The 20,825-nt window shown below is 51.8% G+C and overlaps 1 protein-coding gene across 13 annotated transcripts in view; it reads left to right on the plus strand.

Annotated features, from left to right (window-relative positions):
* Positions 1-20,825, plus strand: part of Zan (zonadhesin) — a 112,040-nt gene that overhangs the window by 63,535 nt on the left and 27,680 nt on the right. For 8 of the 13 annotated variants that reach the window (XR_005491877.2, NM_001107134.2, XM_039090053.2 and 5 more), the window contains 25 exon segments: positions 1-26; positions 557-774; positions 1,057-1,198; positions 1,804-2,024; positions 3,336-3,477; positions 3,646-3,863; positions 4,794-4,935; positions 5,334-5,429; positions 5,662-5,879; positions 6,634-6,775; positions 7,149-7,357; positions 7,831-7,972; positions 8,351-8,568; positions 9,605-9,746; positions 10,147-10,364; positions 11,996-12,137; positions 12,528-12,745; positions 13,162-13,303; positions 13,658-13,875; positions 14,761-14,902; positions 15,305-15,522; positions 17,391-17,532; positions 17,993-18,210; positions 19,054-19,180; positions 19,591-19,805. The exon segment at positions 1-26 is cut by the window's left edge and continues 116 nt beyond it. Coding sequence is in view for 9 of the 13 variants with exons in the window: in NM_001107134.2 (NP_001100604.2) it covers positions 1-26; positions 557-774; positions 1,057-1,198; positions 1,804-2,024; positions 3,336-3,477; positions 3,646-3,863; positions 4,794-4,935; positions 5,334-5,429; positions 5,662-5,879; positions 6,634-6,775; positions 7,149-7,357; positions 7,831-7,972; positions 8,351-8,568; positions 9,605-9,746; positions 10,147-10,364; positions 11,996-12,137; positions 12,528-12,745; positions 13,162-13,303; positions 13,658-13,875; positions 14,761-14,902; positions 15,305-15,522; positions 17,391-17,532; positions 17,993-18,210; positions 19,054-19,180; positions 19,591-19,805 (4,276 nt within the window). In the remaining 4 variants the exon portion in view is untranslated. 13 annotated transcript variants of the gene reach the window in all.

The following is a 20,825-nucleotide window of genomic DNA, read 5'->3' on the forward strand; positions in this document are numbered from 1 at the left end:
TGGCAACAGTAACTGCACCAATATCGGTAAGGGAGCCATGGCGGGGGTGGGGGATGGGGGAGGGTGTGCTCATGGCTGGAAGCATCGGGAGGGGAAGGAGGAGCTCAGCCCTCTGGGCTTTAAGATCTGGGGTTGGGGGGGTACCACTCTGGGGAGGGAGCGTGAGCACCCTCTCATCACTGTCTTTAGATTGTTCATCTCCAAACTGAGCTAGAAGGTCCACATTCTCTTAAAGGATGCTTTTAATACACGTATAGTGCTGTATGCGTGTGTGTGTGTGTGTGTGTGTGTGTGTGTGTGTGTGTGTGTGTGTGCGTGCGCGAGCGCACATGAGTGTAGTACATGTGGAGGCCAAAAGGAACACTGAGTCCCTGAAGGAGGAATTATATGAGGTATCGAGCCATCTTATATGGAGGCTGAATTCAAGTCCCATCTAATAGCAGCAAGCGATCTTAAAGGCTGAACCACCTCTCTGCTCCCCGTCTGGTTTCTGTAGTTTGCTCACTTGGACCTTTTAGGTCACCTCTACTAATTCTAGTCTCCCTCCACCCCCTAGAGCTCCATTGCCCGGCTCACAGCCACTACAGCAACTGCCTTCCACACTGTCAGCCTTCCTGCTCGGACCCTGATGGCCACTGTGAGGGTTCCAGTACCAAAGCCCCCTCCACCTGCAGGGAGGGCTGTGTCTGTGAACCTGACTATGTGCTGAATGGCAACAAGTGTGTGCTCAGAATAGAGTGTGGCTGCAAAGACACCCAGGGTGTCCTCATCCTCGTGAGTGGGTGTGGAGAGTGGGATGTGGGGGCGGGGGGGGGCTGGGAAGGGGCCAGTGTGTGGAACTGGAGGATTCTAGGCACGTACTATACCGCTGAGCTATGCCCACAACCTTCAATGCATTTTCTGCCCCGTCCCCAAATACCTTCCATCCAGAGTTGGTAAATGAGTACACACAGAACCTGGAGACAAGGAGGACAAAGTACTCCCTAAGAAAGGAGGCAACCTTGTCCTTCTCTAACAAACCCTGTGCCCCCACTTCCTTCCGCTTGACATCTGCAGGAAGACACGACCTGGATCAACAGAGGTTGTACTCGGAGCTGCACCTGCGTGGGAGGGGCCATCCAGTGCCAGAAACATCACTGCCCCTCAGGGACTTACTGCAAAGACGCGGAGGGGGACAGCAGTAGCTGCGCTCCAATCAGTAAGGGAGCCTCGGGGGTGTGGAGAGGGTGTGCTCATGGCTCAAGAGACCAACCAGGGGCAGGGCAAGAAGGAGATGAGACCCCTTGGCCTATGAGATCTGGGAGAAGAGGCATCATAGTGGGAATGGCTTCTGGGATCCATGGCTGGGCTGGGTTCCTTCTCACTCTGGGTCCTCAGCTGGCAGTCTCCGCGTTAACTTGGAAGGTGCATGCCTCCTTTGAAAGATTTTATTTTTAGTTCCATGTATGTCAGTATATAGGTGTGTGCACCTGAGTCAGGGCATGCAGGAGCCACAGAGGATATCAGAGAGATGTTCAGGAGCTGGAGTTACGGGAGACTTGAGCAGGCCAAACTTAACTCAGATCTACCACGAGAACAGCAAGTCTGCTTAACTGCTGAGCCTCCTCTCCAGCCCCAAGAGATCCAGTCTTTCTTTCTTTCCTTATGGCTGGGCACAAAAAGTCCACATTCAGTAAATGTTGGATGAATGAATAACAAAGGGGAGAAGAAGCTCCACACTCTGGAACTTGCTGCCTACTCTGCTCTCTGTAGCAGGCTTTGCCCAGTATCCTCTCCCCTAACCTCACTGTCTTCCCCTCACAGCTCTGCAGTGCCCCGCCCACAGCAGCTTCACCAACTGCCTCCCTTCCTGCCTGCCTTCCTGCTCGGACCCAGAAGGCCACTGTGAGGGCTCCACCACCAAAGGCCCCTTCGCCTGCAAGGAGGGCTGTGTCTGTGAACCTGGCTATGTGCTGCTTGACGACAAGTGTGTGCCCAGAATAGAGTGTGGCGGCTGCAAAGACGCCCAGGGTGTCCTCATCCCCGTGAGTGGGAGAGTGGGATGCGGGGGTGGGGGCTGGAGAGAGAGTTCAGTGGGTAAAATGTTTGCCTGCCCGAGTGTGAGGACATGAGTTTGAATTGGTACAACCAACGTAAGCCTCGGTGGTGTGTCTGTTATTCCAGGGATATCCTACTAGGAGGTGGGAGGCGGGGACAGGAGAGCCCGAGAAACGTGAGAGCTAGCTAGTGTGTAGGCAGGGGTTAAGGACAACAGCAAAGAGAAGAGACAAAAATCACGATGACAGAGCGGGGAATGGAGGAAGGGAAGAAAGAGACTGTCTCAATTCAAGGCGGAAGATGAGGACCAACCCTAGAGACTGTCCTCTGAGCGCCACACATACGTGTGTGTCCCTCACCCCTGCCTAAAGCCTTTTTTTTTTTTCAAAAAGGCAGGATTGGTGTCTTAGGGTGTCTACTGATGCAATGAACCATCATGACCAACAAGCAAGTTAGGGAGGAAAGGGCTTTTTCTTTGCAGCCTACACTTCCAGATCATAGACCACCATTGGGAGAAGTCAAGGCAGGAACTTGGAGGCAGGAGCTGATGCAGAAACCATGAAGGGTGCTGCTCACTGACTTGCCTCCCATGGTTTGCTCAGCCTGCTTTCTTATAGAACCCAGGCCCATCAGCCCACCCACCATGGGCCAAGGCCTCCCCCACTGATCACTAATTGAGAAAATGCCTCACAGCTGGATTTCATGGAGGCATTTCCTCAACAGAGGCCCCTTCCTCTCTGATGACTCTGGCTTGTGTCACGTTGACACAGCCAGTGCAATCAGAGACTACTTTCTCCTTTCCTCTGCTCTCTTCTGTCTGTCTGTATGGCCGGTCGTGTGATGTGAGGGTTGGTGATATCCTAGAGCATGCTACACCAATGCTGTACTGCTGAGACTGATCTCCTCTCTGGAGATCTGGTCAGGGGCTCTAACACTTCGATATACTCCCTGGCCCTCTCAGCTACAGCCTCCTCAGCCCCTCTCAAATACCTACCACTCGTCGATGGCCATTCTAGTCAGAGGTTCTGCATCTGAGCTGTGCTTCCAAGCACCGAGGGGGAGTCCTCGGCCCCACAGTGAGGCACACATCAGCCACTTAAATACTATTGAGCTATGTCCGCCATCCCAGAGGCATCCTTTTCTCTCCAAATCTTTCCCAACCATGTTTGGTTTCCTCGGTAGATGTGGAACCACCGATAGGGAGGGCCGAGGTCAGCCCTTGAGGTGGAAGTCGAGGCTGTTTCTCTCTAACCAGTCCCTCTGCCCTGACTCCTTTCCTCTCCCCTTGGCTTCTGCAGGTAGACAAGATCTGGATCAACAGGGGCTGCACCCAGACCTGCACCTGCATGGGAGGGGCCATACAGTGCAGGAAATTTCAGTGTCCCTCAGGGACTTACTGCAAGGGCATCGAGGATGGCAACAGTAACTGCACCAATATCCGTAAGGGAGCCATGGGGGAGGGGAGGGAATGTGTGCCCAATGACGGAACGTTTGATGAATGAATAACAAAAGGCGGGAAGCCCTATACTCGCTTGGGCATTCTAGTATTGTCTTGCTAGCTCTGACCTGGGTTCCTCTCCCCTAACCTCACTCTCTCCCCGACCACAGCTCTGCAGTGCCCCGCCCACAGCAGCTTCACCAACTGCCTCCCTTCCTGCCTCCCTTCCTGCTCTAACATGAATGTCCACTGTGAGGAATCCAGGCCCAAAGCCCTCTCCACTTGCAAAGAGGGCTGCGTCTGTCATTCTGGCTACGTGCTGTATAATGAGGAGTGTATACGCAGAAATCGGTGTGGCTGCAAAGATGGCCAGGGTGCTGTCGTCCCAGTGAGTGGGCATTTCCAGTGGGGATTGGTAAGGGGCTGGAGGGAGCTCAGTGGATAAAATGTTTGCCCTTCACCACAGTGTGAGGACCTGAATGTCAGCCTGGGTGGGGTGTGTTTGTAATCCCAGGGCTCCTGCTAGGAGATAAGAGGTAGGGGACAGGATAATTCCCTGAAACTTTGTGAACTAGCTATTTCTATGTGAGTAACAGTGATGCGGCGGGGGTTGAGGGGAGACTGCTCAATACAGGAACACAAAATGAGGACCAGCCCGTGAGACCGTCCTTTAAATGCATCCGTACTCACACAGTTGCACAGATACACACTTACAAAGACTTTTCTTAAGTGGGACGTGAGATGTGCCTAACTACATGGTTGGTCCCATAAAATGAAAGTCGGTCTTTCCTGGAACTTGCTAGGCAAGTGCTCTACGCCTGAGCCATGCCCTAAGCCCCTCCCTAGAAGATGCTCTAAAACTGACCCATGCTCTCAGTTCCACAGGAACGGATGCTAGGCAATTGCTCTACCGCTAAGCCGTGCCCCCAGATACTCTTAAAGGAATCTAGGTTAAAGGTTCTGTATTTGAGCTACAGTCCCAGGTTTCCACTGAAGGGTTCTAGGCCTCATCTCTACCCATGGGCCACTACTAGCCCTTTACCGAAGGGTTCTAGACGGAGATTCTGCCTCTGAGCTATACTCCCAGGTACCCAATGGAAGATTCTAGACCTCCGCCCCACCAGTGAGCAACAGACCAGCCCCTTGCTGGACTGAGGTATGCTCACAGCCCACGATGCCTTTCCCCTTCGAATACTCTGCATCCGTGTATGGTGTGGAAGCTGCTGACAGCACATACCAAGCTCCTCATAGGAGGCTAGACTGACCCAGAACCAGCACCAGTCTCGTTACTCGCTTTCTCTCCCTGTGGCTTCTGTAGACAGGCGAGACGTGGATCAACAAAGGCTGCACACAAATCTGTACCTGTGTGACAGGGACCATCCACTGCAGGAAATTTCAGTGTCCCTTAGGGACCTACTGCAAGGACATCGCGGATGGCAACAGCAACTGCACTAATATCCGTAAGGGAGCCATGGTGGGGTAGGGGGGTGGGGAGGGTGTGCTCGTGGCTGGAGAGACAAGAGGCAAGGCAATAAGTCTGGTAGCATAAGAAGTCAGGGCTAGGGGCTGAGGATTTAGCTCAGTGGTAGAGCGCTTACCTAGGAAGCACAAGGCCCTGGGTTCGGTCCCCAGCTCCGAAAAAAAGAACCAAAAAAAAAAAAAAAGAAGTCAGGGCTAAGGAGGTAATCATGGTGGAGAGGAATTCTGAGCACCCACACCAGACTAGTCAGTTCTAGTTTCTCAATGATAAGCCTCATTTAAATTTAAAGATACATCTTTTTTTAAATTAATAAACGTATTTCTTTTTATTTACGTTTAATTGCATATGCCTATATGTGTATATTCCACGCGTGTGCAGATGAAGGCTGGCAGGGGTCAGAAGAGGCTGTTAGATTTGGAGCTGATGGTCATGGGTATTGGGAACCAAACACAGTTCCTCCGGAGGACAAGCCAAGTAAGTGCTCTTAACCTCTGAGCACCTCTCCAGCCCCACAGCCACGTTCTACACGATTCTCTCTGGCCCCGACACACAGTTCATGAACAATAAATATTTGTTAAATCAATAGCAAAAGGGAAATCAAACAGACAAACTCTGTTATCTTTCAGCCCAACATGGTTCCCGTAACCTCTGCTTCCTCTGGCCCTCTGGTCCTCTCTACTCACTGCAATTTCCCTCTATGCTACAGCTCTGAAGTGCCCGGCCCACAGCCGTTACACCCACTGCCTCCCCTCCTGTCCACCCTCATGCTCGGACCCAGAGGGCCTCTGTGGGGGCACCAGCCCTAAAGTCCCCTCCACCTGCAAGGAGGGCTGCATCTGCCAGCTTGGCTATGTGATACATATGGACAAGTGTGTGCTCAGGAGTCACTGTGGCTGCAAAGACACCCAAGGTGCTTTCATCTCGGTGAGTGTGTGTGTGTGTGTGTGTGTGTGTGTGTGTGTGTGTGTGAGTGAAATGCGCTTGGTGGGGCTAGAGGGATGACTAACTGGGTAAAATATTTGCTCAGAAAGTATGAGGACTTGAGCTTTAATCCCCACAATCCATGTAAACTGGGCGTGGTAGCCTGTGTCTCTAATCCCAGGGCTCCTATTAGGAAACGGGAGTTGGAGACAGAGAACCCCTGAAATTGCATCTAGTTCTGTATAGGTAGAGAGCAGTGTGTAACATCAAAGAGATGGACTTTGCCTCCACACAAGTTGGAATGTGAGGACCGACACCTTGATGGTGTTCTGTTCTCAAACCATATGTGTTCTCGCATATGCACATGAATCATATGTAAATACAAAATGGGGTTGGAGGCCTCTTCTTTCTGCTCCTCCCTGACTGAGATGATCCTAAGAAGATGGGTACGGACTAGGGAAATGGTCTAGCCCCAGCCACATGCCATGGGAGCCCTAGACATGACCTCTGCTGTTTCCCCATCCCCCCCATTACTTCATTCGGAAATTCTAGGTAGTCACTGCACTGCTAGACTATAAGCACCGCACCAGCTGCAATTAAAAATGTATTTGTATTTCTAATCTGTAGTGTTGAGTCAATGGAGGAGGAAGCTTCAGATAGGAAAGGCAGATGGCAGTCCTTCAAACAGGATGTGAAGCTGCCTCTTTAGAAGTGGTCCGTGGTTGTCAGGCGTTTTCTCTCCCCATGGCATCTGCAGGCAGACAAGACCTGGATCTCCAGAGGCTGCACCAAGAGCTGTACCTGCACAGAAGGGGTCATCCAGTGCAGGAATTTCCAGTGTCCCTCAGGGACCTACTGCAAGGACAGTGATAATGGCAGCCCTAACTGCACCAAAATCAGTAAGAGAGAGAGCAGGCAGGGTGCGCTGGTGGGTGGGTGGGGTCAGAGGCAGAGCAAGAAGGACCGTGGTCCCTGGGTCTTAGATGTAGGGGATCAGAAGTACCACAGCTAGGAGGGACTCTGGACACCCATGGCTGGGTTGAGTCTCAGTGTTAGCTTCTCAGTTAGTCTCCTACATTGGCCTGGGAGCTCCATCTTCTTATTTCCTCATGGCTTGGCACCACAGCTTAGAAATCATTTGCTGCGTGAATAACAAAAAGGGAGAAATGAGGTCAGACTCCCCTGAATTTCAGCCTACCCTCATTTCTTCACTCCTCCTTCTTTGGGTCCCCTCTGCCCCTTTCCACTAACCACTCTCTCTCCACACTGCAGCTCTGCAGTGCCCAGTGGACAGCCAGTTCACCGACTGCCTTCCCTCCTGTCTACCTTCTTGCTCCAACCACTGTGAGGTCACCAGCCCCAACGTCCCCTCCATCTGCAAGGAGGGATGTCTCTGCAACCATGGCTTTGTGTTCAGTGAGGACGCATGTGTGCCCAGAACTCAGTGTGGCTGTAAAGATGCCCACGGTGGCATCATTCCGGTGAGTGGGTGTGGGGAGTGGGACCGAGGGCCAGTTTTATCTTTTCTCTGCTTTGCTCAGCCTGGGATGCCCCGTTCTCAAAGGCTGGCCGTGGAATGAGAAGACTGCTCGGGGCCTGACACATAGTAGGCCAGACACACAGTAGGCCAGGACTCTATGAGAGTCATACAGTGGTGCCTATTAAAAGATTCTTTCTGCATATGCTCTCTACAACCTAATTTAACCCCAGCCATAGACTCAGTGTTTTAGCAAATAATTAGGGTTAGTGGAGAGGGTCAGAGTGGGGCTCTAAGGAAGTAAAATTCTGCCTGCCCATTAGCTCCTCAGTGTCTGGTCACAGCAGCACAGCTGTACACCCTCATGTGGAAACTGGTTAGGGAGAGCATACATAAACCCTCCAGGCCTGAGCTTGGCTGGTCTCTCTGGAGCATCCCTCAGACTCCACGTCCTTTCTCACTGCCTGCCTTCTGCAGGCAGGCAAGACCTGGACCTCCAAAGACTGTACCCAGACCTGTACCTGCATAGAAGGGACCATCCAGTGCCAGAATTCCCAGTGTCCCCCAGAGACCTACTGCAAGGACAATGGTGATGGCAGCAGTAACTGCACCAAAATCAGTAAGGGCTATCCCTGGGGCTGGGGTGGTGGTGGAGGCTGGGGTGGTTAAAAAAGTCAGAGAGAGGGGGAGGGGCGAGAAGGAACTCGGTGCTGTGTCCGAAGAGCTTGGAACTCTGAGGTCTCCCTGCCGGGCTGGGTCTCTTCTCAATGCTCGTCTCCGAGGAGATTTCCACATTGACTGAGAGTTGGAGGCTTCCTAGTTCGAGCCTCAGTGCTCAGAATACCGGCACCCTCCATAAATGTTGGCTGAATGAGGGACAGAATTGGACAGGAGGCTCTGCTGTTGATTTGTCCAGCTCGATTTTTTTTTTAACAGCATCTGACTTACTAGGCCCCCTCTGTTCATCTCCACTAACCGCTCTCCTTCTACCCCATAGCTCTTCAATGCCCCGCCCACAGCCTCTTTGCCAGCTGCCTTCCCTCCTGCCTGCCTTCCTGCTCGGACCCAGAGGGCCTCTGTGGGGGCACCAGCCCTGAAGTCCCCTCCACCTGCAAGGAGGGCTGTGTCTGCCAGTCTGGCTACGTGCTGAACAGTGACAAGTGTGTCCTCAGAGTTGAGTGTGACTGTAGAGACACACAGGGTGCCCTCATCCTGGTGAGTGAGTACCCACGGGGCGGGGGGGGGGGCTGCTAAGGGATGCAGAGATGAATCACTGGGCAAATAATTTGTGTGAAGTGAGCGTGACGACCTGAGTTTGAATCTACACAACCCTTGTAAACTGGCCACAGTAGCCTGGGTCTTTAACTGCAGGGCTCCCCCTGGGAGTTCTGAGAGGAAGAGAAGAATCCCCAGAAACTTGTGAGACAGTAGTGGACAACATCTAGGAACTGAGGGGAGGAAGGAAAGGGGGAGAATGGGAGTAGGAGAGAGACAGAGACAGACAGAGACGGTGATGCCGGGACACCCTGTTTTTGTACACGGCGAAAAATGAGGATCAACACCCAAGACTGTCCTCTTCTGTGGGCATTTAAGTCAGCCTACACACATACACACACACACATACACACACACACACACACACACACACAGAGGGGGGGGCAGAGGGACACAGAGAGAAACAGAGAAACAAACACAGAGAAACAGAGGCAGAGACAGACAGACAGAGACAGACAGACAGATATGGGAGTCAGGAAACAGCAGGCAGAGAATGGTTTGAAAACCAGCATAGGCTGGAGAAGGCCACGTTCTTATCACCTCTTGTAATCTTACCTGGAATGCTCTTGTCTGTGTGGCTGCCTCTGGAGTGTGAAGGTCGTGTCCTGGCACAGGCTGGGTGAGGGCTCTACCACAGAGCCTACACCCCCAGCCCTCATGGAGGGGATACCAGTCACACCAGTCCTCTGATGACTGAGGATCTGATCAGGTGCCCTATAGCTGAACTGTATTCCCGAGTCCCCATTATAACACTGAGCATCTCCCCAGATCCCCAGTGGAAGAGTCTAGGCAGGTGCTACTGTGGACCTCTGCACACAGCAACAGAAGCAGTCTTTCCTTAAACACTTCCGACACAGATAGGTAGTCCTGATTGCTCTGAATAGATAGCAGACCTAAGTCCATGAAACAGGATGTGATGCACTTTCTAACCAGTCCCCCCATCGTGACGTTCTACCTCTTCCCATGGTTCCTGCAGGCAGGCAACACTTGGACCTCCAAGGGCTGTACCCAGAGCTGTACCTGCATAGAAGGGGCCATCCAGTGCCAGAATTCCCAGTGTCCCCCTGGGACTTACTGCAAGGACAGCAGTGATGGCAGCGGTTCCTGTGTCGAAATCAGTAAGGGGGCCGTGGGGGCGGGCAGAGGTGGTGTGTGTGCTCATGGCTGGGTGAACTGGAGGCAGAGCAAAAAGGGGCTCGGTTCTTTGCCCTAAGAGGTCAAGGTCCTGAGGTCCCTCAGGAGAGGGGGGGTTCTGGTAATCCATAGCTCTGCCGAGACCCTTCTCTGGATTAGTCTCTCAATACTATCTGACAATGACGTGGGTCGTCCATTCTAAGTTTCTTCTCTAAGGGCTTGGCACATAGGCCAAGCCCAATAAATGTTCACTGAATGAATAACAAAAAAATGGGAGAACCCCAAGACCTCTTGGTCATTCTGCCCAGCCTGGTTTCTGCAACCTCTGCTTTTTCAGGCCCCTTGTGGACCTCTCCACTAACCCCATTCTTTTTACCCCCATAGCTCTGCAGTGCCCCGCCCACAGCCTGTTCACTGACTGCCTTCCCTCCTGTCTGCCTTCCTGCTTGCACCCGGATGGCCTCTGTAAAGGAGTCAGTCCCACAGTCCCTTCCACTTGCAAGGAGGGCTGCGTCTGTCAATCTGGCTATGTGCTGAGTAATAACAAGTGTATACTCAGAAATCAGTGTGGCTGCAAAGACGCCCACGGCGTTCTCATCCCAGTGAGTGGGAGCAGATGGTAGGCTTGGTGGAGGCTGGGGAAATCCCTCCATTATGAAGTATTTGTCCTGCAAGTGTTTGGACCTAGGTTTGAATTCCCACAACCAACATTGTGTGTAAGACGCACAGAGCCTAGGTCTAAAATCCCACTGCTTCTACTGGGATATGGGAAAGGAAGACAGCAGAGTCCTCAGACACTTGAAAGCTAGTCTCATGTGTGCCGTGGTGACGATCAACAAAAAAGATAGAGAGATAGAAAGGAAAATTACCCTCTGACCTCCATGTCTGTGTGTGCACGCACACACACAGAGATACACACAGAGAAAGAGACACATACACACTAGACATAGACACACAGACACACACACTCACATAGATATAGACAGACATACACACACACATAGATACACACAGAGAGAGACAGACACACAGACACACACACATAGACAGACACATACACAGACATAGACACACAGACACACACACTCACATAGACATAGACACACAGACACACACACTCACATAGACATGGACACACAGACACACACACTCACATAGATATAGACAGACACACACATAGATACACACAGAGAGAGACAGACACACATAGACACACAAAAATACACACATAGACATAGACATAGACACACACACATAGACAGACACATACACAGACATAGACACACAGACAGACACACACTCTCACATAGACATAGACACACACACATAGACAGACACACACATAGTCTGTCTCTGTCTCTGCCTGTTTCTCTGTGTCTCTGTGTCTCTGTGTCTCTGCCTCTCTCTCTCTCTCTCTCTCTCTCTCTCTCTCTCTCTCTCTCTGTGTGTGTGTGTGTGTGTGTGTAGGCTGACTTAAGTGCTCACAGAAGAGGACAGTCTTAGGTGTTGATCCTCAGTTTTTGCCATGTACAAAAAAAGAGTGTCCCACACAGACAGACAAAGACAGACACACACACACACACACAGGAGGGTGAGGGAAGGAGGGAGAGAGTAGCTGATGTCTTTAATCCCAGTACTTGGAAAGCAGAGTCAGGTGGATCCCTAAAGTTCGAGGCCAACTCTACATAGCAAGTACTAGACTCTCCAGGACTCCATACTGAGAACCTGTCTCAAATCAGACAAACCAACCAATAATATATGAGAACATGAAAAGGAACCCCGCACAGACTGGAACCCCACTGGCTCATTTCTTCTGCTTCTGTGCCCTGGGATTCTCCAGTCTCTCTGGCTGGAATGTGAAGGTTGTTCAGGTCCAGGCACAGGGGAGGCAAGTGCTTAACCACTGAACCACTGAGAGAAGGGCGCGGGGTGTTAGTCTATCGAGAGCCACACAACGTCTATTACTGAGGATTCTAGTCAGGTGCTCCACAGGCTGAGCTATGCCGCCTATAGGATTTGAGGCCACCATTCTACCACTGGCCCATCCCCCAGTGCCCTGTCCCAAGCCCCCACCTCCTCACTGGGAGATTCTAGACAGGTTCTATTCTGCTGAGTTATGCATATGAGCAACAGAAGGATTTGTTCTCAAATATTTTCTACCTGCCGAGATGAGGCTGTCTCTTAGCCAGCCTCTCCTCCCTCCACTTCCTGTCTCTTTCTGTGCCTTCTGCAGGAAGACAAGACCTTGATCTCCAGAGACTGTACCCAGAGCTGTGTCTGTACAGAAGGGAGCATCCAGTGCCTGGTTTTCCAGTGTCCCCCTGGGACTTACTGCAGGGACAGTGGTGATGGCAGCGGTACCTGTGTCAAAATCAGTAAGGGGGCCATGGGGGAAGATGGGGAAGCTGTCCTGCTGGCTGGAGGAACCAGAGGCAGGGCAAGTAGGAGCTTAGTCCCCTGGTGGGCTTTAGAGGTTGGGGGTGGAAGGTATCATAGTAGAGAGACTGTGGGAGCCATGGGTCAGCTGAGTCTCTTCTCATTGTTATTCTCCCGCAAGGACTTGTGGGGCCCTGCCCCATATTTTATTTACTCTTGGATTGGCCAACAGGGCATGCTGGGTGAATGCTTGCTGAATGAATAATGGGAATGGGGTGGAGCAGCATCTCCTTGGCCTTCTGTGAGGTCTGCCTTCTGCACAGAGGCCTCTACTTCCATGCGCTTCGTCCGCTCCGCTCCGTTAACCGCACCCTCCCTCCCCTCCACAGGTCTGCAATGTCCAGCCAACAGTCGCTACACTGACTGCGTCCCCCTCTGTCCCCCTTCTTGCTCGGACCCAGAGGGCCGCTGCGAAGGCCCTGGCCCCACAGTCCCCTCCATTTGCAAGGAAGGCTGTCTCTGCCACCCTGGCTTTGTACTTGATTGGGACAAGTGCGTGCCCAGAATTGAGTGTGGCTGCAAAGACACGCAGGGTGCTCTCATTCCGGTGAGTGGAGGCGGGGAATGGGAATGGCTTTTTTCTTCTTTATTCTGCACCTCTTAGTCTGTGAGCTCACACGCGATGTTCGTGTCTGTATAGCTGGCCTTGGAATGTGAAGGAAGGTATGTCCTGGCATAGACTAGGCAAGTGCTCTTTCCCCGAGAACCATTCCTAGCTCCTTGTTGTGGAATTCTTGTTGTACCATTGTGGGCATGCCCTAGTCCCTTGCTGGTAATTCCACACAGATGTGGTCTGTTGAAACAGCCTCCAGATTCTAGTCAAGTGATATTCACGGATGCAGTTTCTTTAAAACATATCTTCCATGTACTAATGGTTGACCCAACAGCTGTGGTCCCAGAGAATGGGAGAAAAAAATGAAAACCGGCTCCTCTATTCCCTTTCTCTTCCCATGGTGTCTGCAGGCAGGCAAGACCTGGATTCCTAGAGGCTGTACCCAGAGCTGTACCTGCATAGGAGGGGCCGTTCAGTGCCAGAATTCCGAGTGTCCCCCAGGGACTTACTGCAAGGACAACATTGATGGCAGCGGAACTTGTGTCAAAATCAGTAAGGGGGCCACAGGGGGAGGGTGGGGTGGGGGTGCTCATGGCTGGGAGAGCCTGAGGCAGGGCAAGAAGAAACTTAACCCCAACTTAAGAGGTTGAAGATAAGGAGGGAAGGATTTGGGGGTCACAGGGCATGGCTGAGTCCCTTCTGGTGTTAGTTATCTCAATGACAAGTTTCCCTTACTAGATTATTCTTTCCTTCTGTTCTCCCTATTGGAGACATAGCGCATCCTCAGCAAATGTTTACGATTTGAACAATAAGAAGAAGGAAAAAGCCCCAGACTTGGCTGGTCATTCTGCCTAGTCTGATGTTGACGGCCTCTGTTTCCTTGTGCCCTCTCCACTAACCCTGTAGCTCTGCAGTGCCCCGCCCACAGCAACTACACCGATTGCCTTCCCACCTGTCTCCCTTCCTGCTTGGACCCCAGTGCCCACTGTGGGGAGCCCAGCCCTAAAGACCCCTCTACTTGCAAGGAGGGCTGCGTCTGTCAACCTGGCTACATGCTGGATAAAGACAAGTGTGTCCTTAAAGTTGAGTGTAGCTGCAGAGACAACCAGGGTGCTGTCATTCCGGTGAGTGAGCATGGAAATATCACACACACACACACACACACACACACACACACACACACACACACACACACACACACACCAAGCCATTCATTGGCCCCCACTTTTTAAAAATTAATCTTTTCAAGTTTAATTAATTTTTAAGTAAAGATTCCTTTTTTTTTTTTTTTTTTACAAAGCTGGGGGCCAGGGAATGACTCCAAAAAGACACTTGCTCTCAAGCTTGAACACCCAAGTTTGATCACCAAGACTCACATGGTGGAAGGAAAGAACTGACTCACACAAGTTGTCTTCTGACCTCCTCCACATGTGTCCTTGTGTCTCTGGCTGGTTCTTGAGTCTGAAAGTTGGTTAGGGCCTGGCACTTGCTGGGCAAGAACTCTACCACTGAGCCACACCCCCAGCCCCTCACTGGGGGATTCTAAGCAGGGGCTCTACCACTGAGCCACACCCCCAGCCCCTCACTGGGGGATTCTAAGCAGGGGCTCTACCACTGAGCCACGCCTCCAGCCCCTCACTGGGGGATTCTAGGCAGGGGCTCTACCACTGAGCCACGCCCCCAGCCCCTCACTGGGGGATTCTAGGCAGGGGCTCTACCACGGAGCCACACCCCCAGCTGCTCAATGGGGGATTCTAGGCAGGGGCTCTACCACTGAGCCACACCCCACCCCTCCCTGGGGGATTCTAGGTAGGTGCTCTACCACTGAGCTAACCCACTTGCCCTAGACATAATCTCTTTTTTTCACTATTTCCCATCTCTAATTATTTGATTCAATAGTTGTGAAACTTTTAGACAGAGGGCAAATGTAAATACTTCAGACAGGAGGTGTGTCTGTCTCCTAGGACAAGCTCCTCCACCCTCCCTTTCTCTTCCTGTGACTTCTGCAGGCAGGCGAGACCTGGATCTCCAAGGGTTGTACCCAAAGCTGTGCCTGTATGGGAGGGGCCGTTCAGTGCCAGAATTCCCAGTGTCCCCCAGGGACTTACTGCAAGGACAGTATCGATGGCAGCAGTAACTGCACCGAAATCAGTAAGGGATCCACAGGGAAGAAAGGAACGGTGCACTCATGACTGGAGGGATCAGAGATAGGGCATGAAGGAGCTTAGTCCTCTGGCCTTGGGGGTTGGGGATAGGAGGTCCCACAGTGGGGAGGGATTCTGGACACCCAGTGCTGGGCTGGGCTGGGCCATTCTCCGCTTTAAATCTCCCATGGTTAGTCGCATGCTAACTTGAGAGATGCATTGTTTTTTAGACTCCCCCATGTCCTTCTTCCCCAGGGCTTGGCAAAAAGCCCACGCTCAGTAGATGTTTTCTAAATGAGTGAAAAGACAGACAAGGCCCAAAGATCTGTTGTTCATCGTGCTGTGTTTGGTTTCTATAACCTGGGCTGCCTTGGGTCCCCTCATTTACTCCACCCTCTCTACCCCACAGCTCTGCAGTGCCCTGCTCACAGCTACTTCACCACCTGCCTTCCCTCCTGTCCCGCTTCCTGTTCCAATTTGGATGGCAGCTGTGTGGAGTCCAACTTCAAAGCCCCCTTTATCTGCAAGGAGGGCTGTATCTGTCAACCCGGCTACTTCTTAAATAATGACAAGTGTGTGCTCCGAATTCAGTGCGGCTGCAAAGACGCCCAGGGCGGCCTCATCCCCGTGAGTGGGCGTGGAAAGTGGGATTGGTGGGTGGCTGAGGAGATGGCTTACTGGGTAAAATGTTTGCCTTGCAAGTGTGAGCATCTGAGTTTGAACCTCAAACTCAGTAAGCTGGACATGGTAGCCTCGAGCTTCTACTTGGAGACAAGAGAATCCCTGGACTAGCTAGTTTTGTGATTAGACAGAGACAAAAACAGACACCCTCACAATATACGAGAGGGGTGAGGACCTACATTCTGGGTTATTTTCTGACCTTCACACACACATGTACAAACACTCCCACACATGTGAACATACACGGGAAGGTGCACACACAAAGATTTAAAATAAAAGTAAAATACCACTTCTTCCCTCAGCTTTTGTTAGCCCTGGATGCGACTGTGGTTTTGTTTTTGTTCTGTTTCTGTTTTTGAAGACAGCCTCTCTCTCTATAGCCCTGTTGCGTGTAATTTTAAGAAACCATGCTTACTCCTAGCTCAGTGCTGGCAACAGCCATCTCACTCAGCCCCCACGGCGAGCTTCGCCAAGCTGCTCTGGTCTCCCTCAGCTCCACCAAACCACTCAGGCTGTGCCTTTTCTCCTGTCCACCTGAGTCACCGCGGATGGAAAACACCAGACAGTTCTAACACTTTAAAACCAGCCAGATAGCACAACGGCAGGGCCATGCTCTATCGCTCTAAACGTATCAGCGATCCTACGTTAGAGATCTGCCAGCGGTAGAGACTGCCACCAATTCAGTCACCCCCAGGCCTTGGTTCATGCTCCTCCCTCCAAAGCCTGGCAGAAAAGCCCTACTCTCTGTCTCTTTTCCTCCTCTTCCTCCTGGGACCTAGAAATCCCACCATTTTCTCTTCGCCCAGCAATTAGCTTCCGCTGCCTTTATTGACATAATCAAGAAACAACTAGGGAACCAGATTTTAGTGTCAGCTCCTCTCCCGACATAGCCCCGACTGTCCTGGAACTCACTATGTACACAGAGAGGTCTGGTCTTGAACTCACAGAGGTCTGTCTAACTTTGTTTCCTGAACGCTAGGATTAATTAAAGGTGTGCACTGCCACACGCACTCCAGCCGACCCTGGAGTGTGAAGGACGCTTGTGGCCTGGCACAGGAGAGACAAGTGCTCTACCACTGAGCCACGCGCCCCCCACAAACCCTCAGTGAGAGAGAACTCTAGGCAGGCATCCATAACTGAACCAAATCTCCAGTTCCTAACCACAGAGTTCCAGGCAGGTGTTATGCCCACAGCCCTGAATGCCCTTATTTCTTCAAGTATTTTCCACCCATAGTGTTTTTAACTGTTTATTGACTCTCTGTGAGTTTGACACCACACATCTCATCCCACTCATCTCCCTGTCCCTTCATAGCCACCCTCAGCCCTTACACCCTCCCCACCAAAAGAAAATATAAACGAGAATTAATGACACAGGACAAAGCACATAAAACATCTCGTCGTGGGAGCCGTAGTGTGTCAGTGTGTCTGTCCTACAGTATGCCCCTCTGTCCATACAGCTTTACTCACAAATACTCATTACCATGACTCACTGGTCTGGTTTGAGTCCTCTGGCGTCTGCTGGGTCCCCACCAGGACCTTTCTCAGTTATCCTGTTGTTACCTGGATCATGGAGATCCTGCAGCTTTGGACCTGCGGGACTGGACCTTTCGCATGCTCTAGCTGTTCATAGATGAGATAGAGTTCGGGCTGGGCCAACTCAAAGCCCTGGATCCCAAGTCCATCCACAGGGTTTTGACTCAGTAAATGCAGATCTGCAGGCAGTGAGGAAAAACCTGCGTACCCAGGAACAGTGAGGCTGTCTCCTTAGCCCTGGCTCCCTTCTTACCTCCTTTCTCTTCCCATGGCTTCTGCAGGCAAGCAGGACCTGGATCTCCGCTGGCTGCACTGAGAGTTGTACCTGCGTGGGAGGGAACATCCGGTGCAGGAATTTCCAGTGTCCCCCGGGGACTTACTGCAAAGACAGCAGTGATGGCAGCGGTTCCTGTGTCAAAATCAGTAAGGGGGCCGAGGGGGAAGGTGGGGAGGGTGTGCATGGCTGTAGGGATCAAAGGCAGGACAAGAAGGAGCTTAGTCCTGGGCTCAGAGGTTGGGAGACTAGGCACCACAGTGGGGAGAGATTCTGTGGGCCTTTGGCTCTGCTGAGACATTTCTCGACACTGATCTCTTAATCTCTCGCTCATTAGCCTTCTTCATTTAGCTGAGAGAACACTTTTTTTTTCTTTCTTTTTTTTTCAGAGCTGGGGACCGAACCCAGGGCCTTGCGCTTGCTAGGCAAGCGCTCTACCACTGAGCCAAATCCCCAACCCCGAGAAAACACTCTTACTACTTTGCTAAGGGCTTGACACGCATCCCAGGCTCAGTAAATTTTCTCAAAATGAGTAACCAGGAAAAAAGTCTGAAGCTCTGTGGTTTATTGGGCCCCATCCAGTAACCCTGATCTCCTTCCACCCCATAGCTCTACAATGTCCCCCCCACAGCCGCTTCACAGACTGCCTTCCCGCATGTCCGCCTTCCTGTACTGCTCTGGATGGCCAGTGTGAGGGCATCAGTCCCAAAGTCCCGTCTCCCTGCACAGAGGGCTGCCTCTGCCAACCTGGCTATGTGATGCATAATCACAAGTGTGTGCTCCAGATTCACTGTGACTGCAGAGACGCCCACGGTGGCTTCATTCCGGTGAGTGGGTGTTACATGGGATCGGGGGTGCCAGGTCAGTGGGACCGTTGCTTTTTTTGTGCAAGTATGAGGAGCTGAGTCTGAATCTCCACGACCCACTGTAGATAGGCATGTTATCTGTGGGCGAGCACTCACACACATGAACATACCACCACCATCACACACACACACACACACACACACACACACACACATTGTAAATCTCTATAAAGATTTCTTTTCATGTGTGTGCGGGCTTGCGTGTATTCTATTCGTGAACCTGGTGCCCACAGAGGCTGAAAGAGGGCACTGGATCCCCTGGGACTGGAGTTACAGGAATTGTGAGTTGCCGTACGGATGCTGGGAATTGAACCTGGGTCTTCTCCAAGGCAGCAAGTGCTCTTAACATCTAGGTCATCCTTGTAGTCATATAAAACATTTTAAAAGTTGAACTGGGGGCCACTTTCTCCTCCCTCCTTTCTAATTCTGTCTGCCTGGAATGCTCCTCTCTGGCTGGCTGGCCCTTGAGTTTGAAAGTTGGTCAGGTTCTGGAACAGGCTAGGCAAATGCTGTACCACTAAGCCACACCCGAGCCTCTCACTGCAGGATTCTAGGCAGGTGACTTGTGTGACTGAGACAGGCTCAGAGGTCTCTGCTGAGGATTTAAGAGCACGAGCTGATAAGCCCCCTTTCCACACCCAGTTCCTTTTCAAATAGTCTCTGCCTGTGGTTGGCTAACTCACTAGATGTAGAGCATGTGGACAGATAGAGGGGGCAGACAGAAGGACAGACAGGAGGACAGACAGCCTGGGTCCCTAGGACCTCTCTGTCCTCACTTTCTTTTGCTTCCCATGGCTTCTGCAGGCAGGCAAGACCTGGATCTCCAGTGACTGCACCCAGAGCTGTGCCTGCGTGGGAGGGACTGTCCAGTGTCACAACTTCACCTGCCCCCCAGGGACTCAGTGCCAGAACAGTGTCTGTTCCAAAATCAGTAAGAGGGCAGTGGGGGAAGTGGGAAGTGTGTGCTTATGACTGAAGGGGTCCACAGGGCAAGAAAGAGCTTAGTCCCCTGGCCTTGGACGTTGACAATAAATACCACAATACAGAGAAATTTGGGGGGCCCTCTCTGGACTGCACCCCTTTTCAGTATCACTCTCTCAATGGCTAGGCTCCCACATAGACTTGGAAGATGCATTCTTTTATTCTCTGTTTAAGGCTGGTACCCAGCCCATGCCCAGCGAATTATTGCTGAATGACTAACAGAAGGAAAGATAAAAGGAAAAGAAAATGGAAACACAAGTTGTGTTGGTCATTCATCCCAGTTTGGTTTCCGCAGCCTCTGTGACTTTTGGGCCGCTCTGTCGCTCTCTGCTGACACTACTCTCTCTTCCCCTCCATCAGTACAGTGCCCAGTCCACAGCCATTACACCGCCTGCCTCCCCTCCTGTCCACCATCCTGCTTTGACCCAGAAGGCCTCTGTTGGGGCACCAGTCCAAGAACCCCCTCCACCTGCAAGGAGGGTTGTGTCTGCCAACCTGGCTATGTGCTGAACGAAGACAAGTGTGTGCTCAGGAGTCACTGTGTCTGCAAGAATAACCAGGGTGTCCTCATCCCGGTGAGTCTGTGCAGGATGTGGTGGGCGGGGCGGATGGCTCAGCGAGTAAGGACCTGATTCAGCACAAGTATGAGAACATGTTTGGAATCTCCACCATTCAGGGAACTGTTTGCAGAAGCCTTCATGACATCCCAGGCTTCTATGTGACAAGGGAGGCAGACACAGGTAATGCCCCAAAATTTAGGGGCTTGATAGTCTGGTGCTGTCAAAATGTCTGAATATGTGAGTACCAACACCCAAGATTTGTCCTCTGACCTCCACATGTATGTGTGCCATGAATAAACACAGAACATGCACACACACACACACACACACACACACACACACACACAGAGAGGTTAGTTTGGAAAGAAGTAGCATTCCTGGAACATGGCTCTGAAGGTAAAGGTGTTTGCCTAAAGGCCAAGAGAATTTCTGGAACTGATGTGGTTGAAGGAGAGAGTCGACTCCCACAAGTTGTCCTCTGACCTCCACACATGTGCCATGGCCTATCACACGTATGTGCATGCACGAGCACACACACACACACACACACACACACACACAAATGAATAAGAATTCTTTCAAAGTGAGATTGGCAGCCATTTCTTCTTTCTTCTGCTTTTGTTCATCTAAGCGCCTCCCACCCCTGCCCCGTCTTTACCACTAGCCTGGCAATATGAAGCTAGGTCTGGCCTAGGCAAATGCTCTACCATCTAACCGCACATCTCCCTTACAAGTTTATCTCTTGGGAATTCAAGGCAAGTACTAGGCAGCTTTGCTCTGTAACTAAGCTATGTTCACAGGTAGACCCCTACAGGAAATTCCTAAGCCACAGTTCTACCACTGAGCCACACCCCCAGCCCCTCACTGGGGGATTCTAAGCAGGGGCTCTACCACTGAGCCACGCCCCCAGCCCCTCACTGGGGGATTCTAGGCAGGGGCTCTACCACTGAGCCACGCTCCCAGTCCCTCACTGGGGGATTCTAGGCAGGGGCTCTACCACTGAGCCACGCTCCCAGTCCCTCACTGGGGGATTCT

Source organism: Rattus norvegicus, chromosome 12, assembly GCF_036323735.1.
Source record: "Rattus norvegicus strain BN/NHsdMcwi chromosome 12, GRCr8, whole genome shotgun sequence".
In the NCBI taxonomy this organism is placed as follows: Eukaryota; Metazoa; Chordata; class Mammalia; order Rodentia; family Muridae; genus Rattus; species Rattus norvegicus.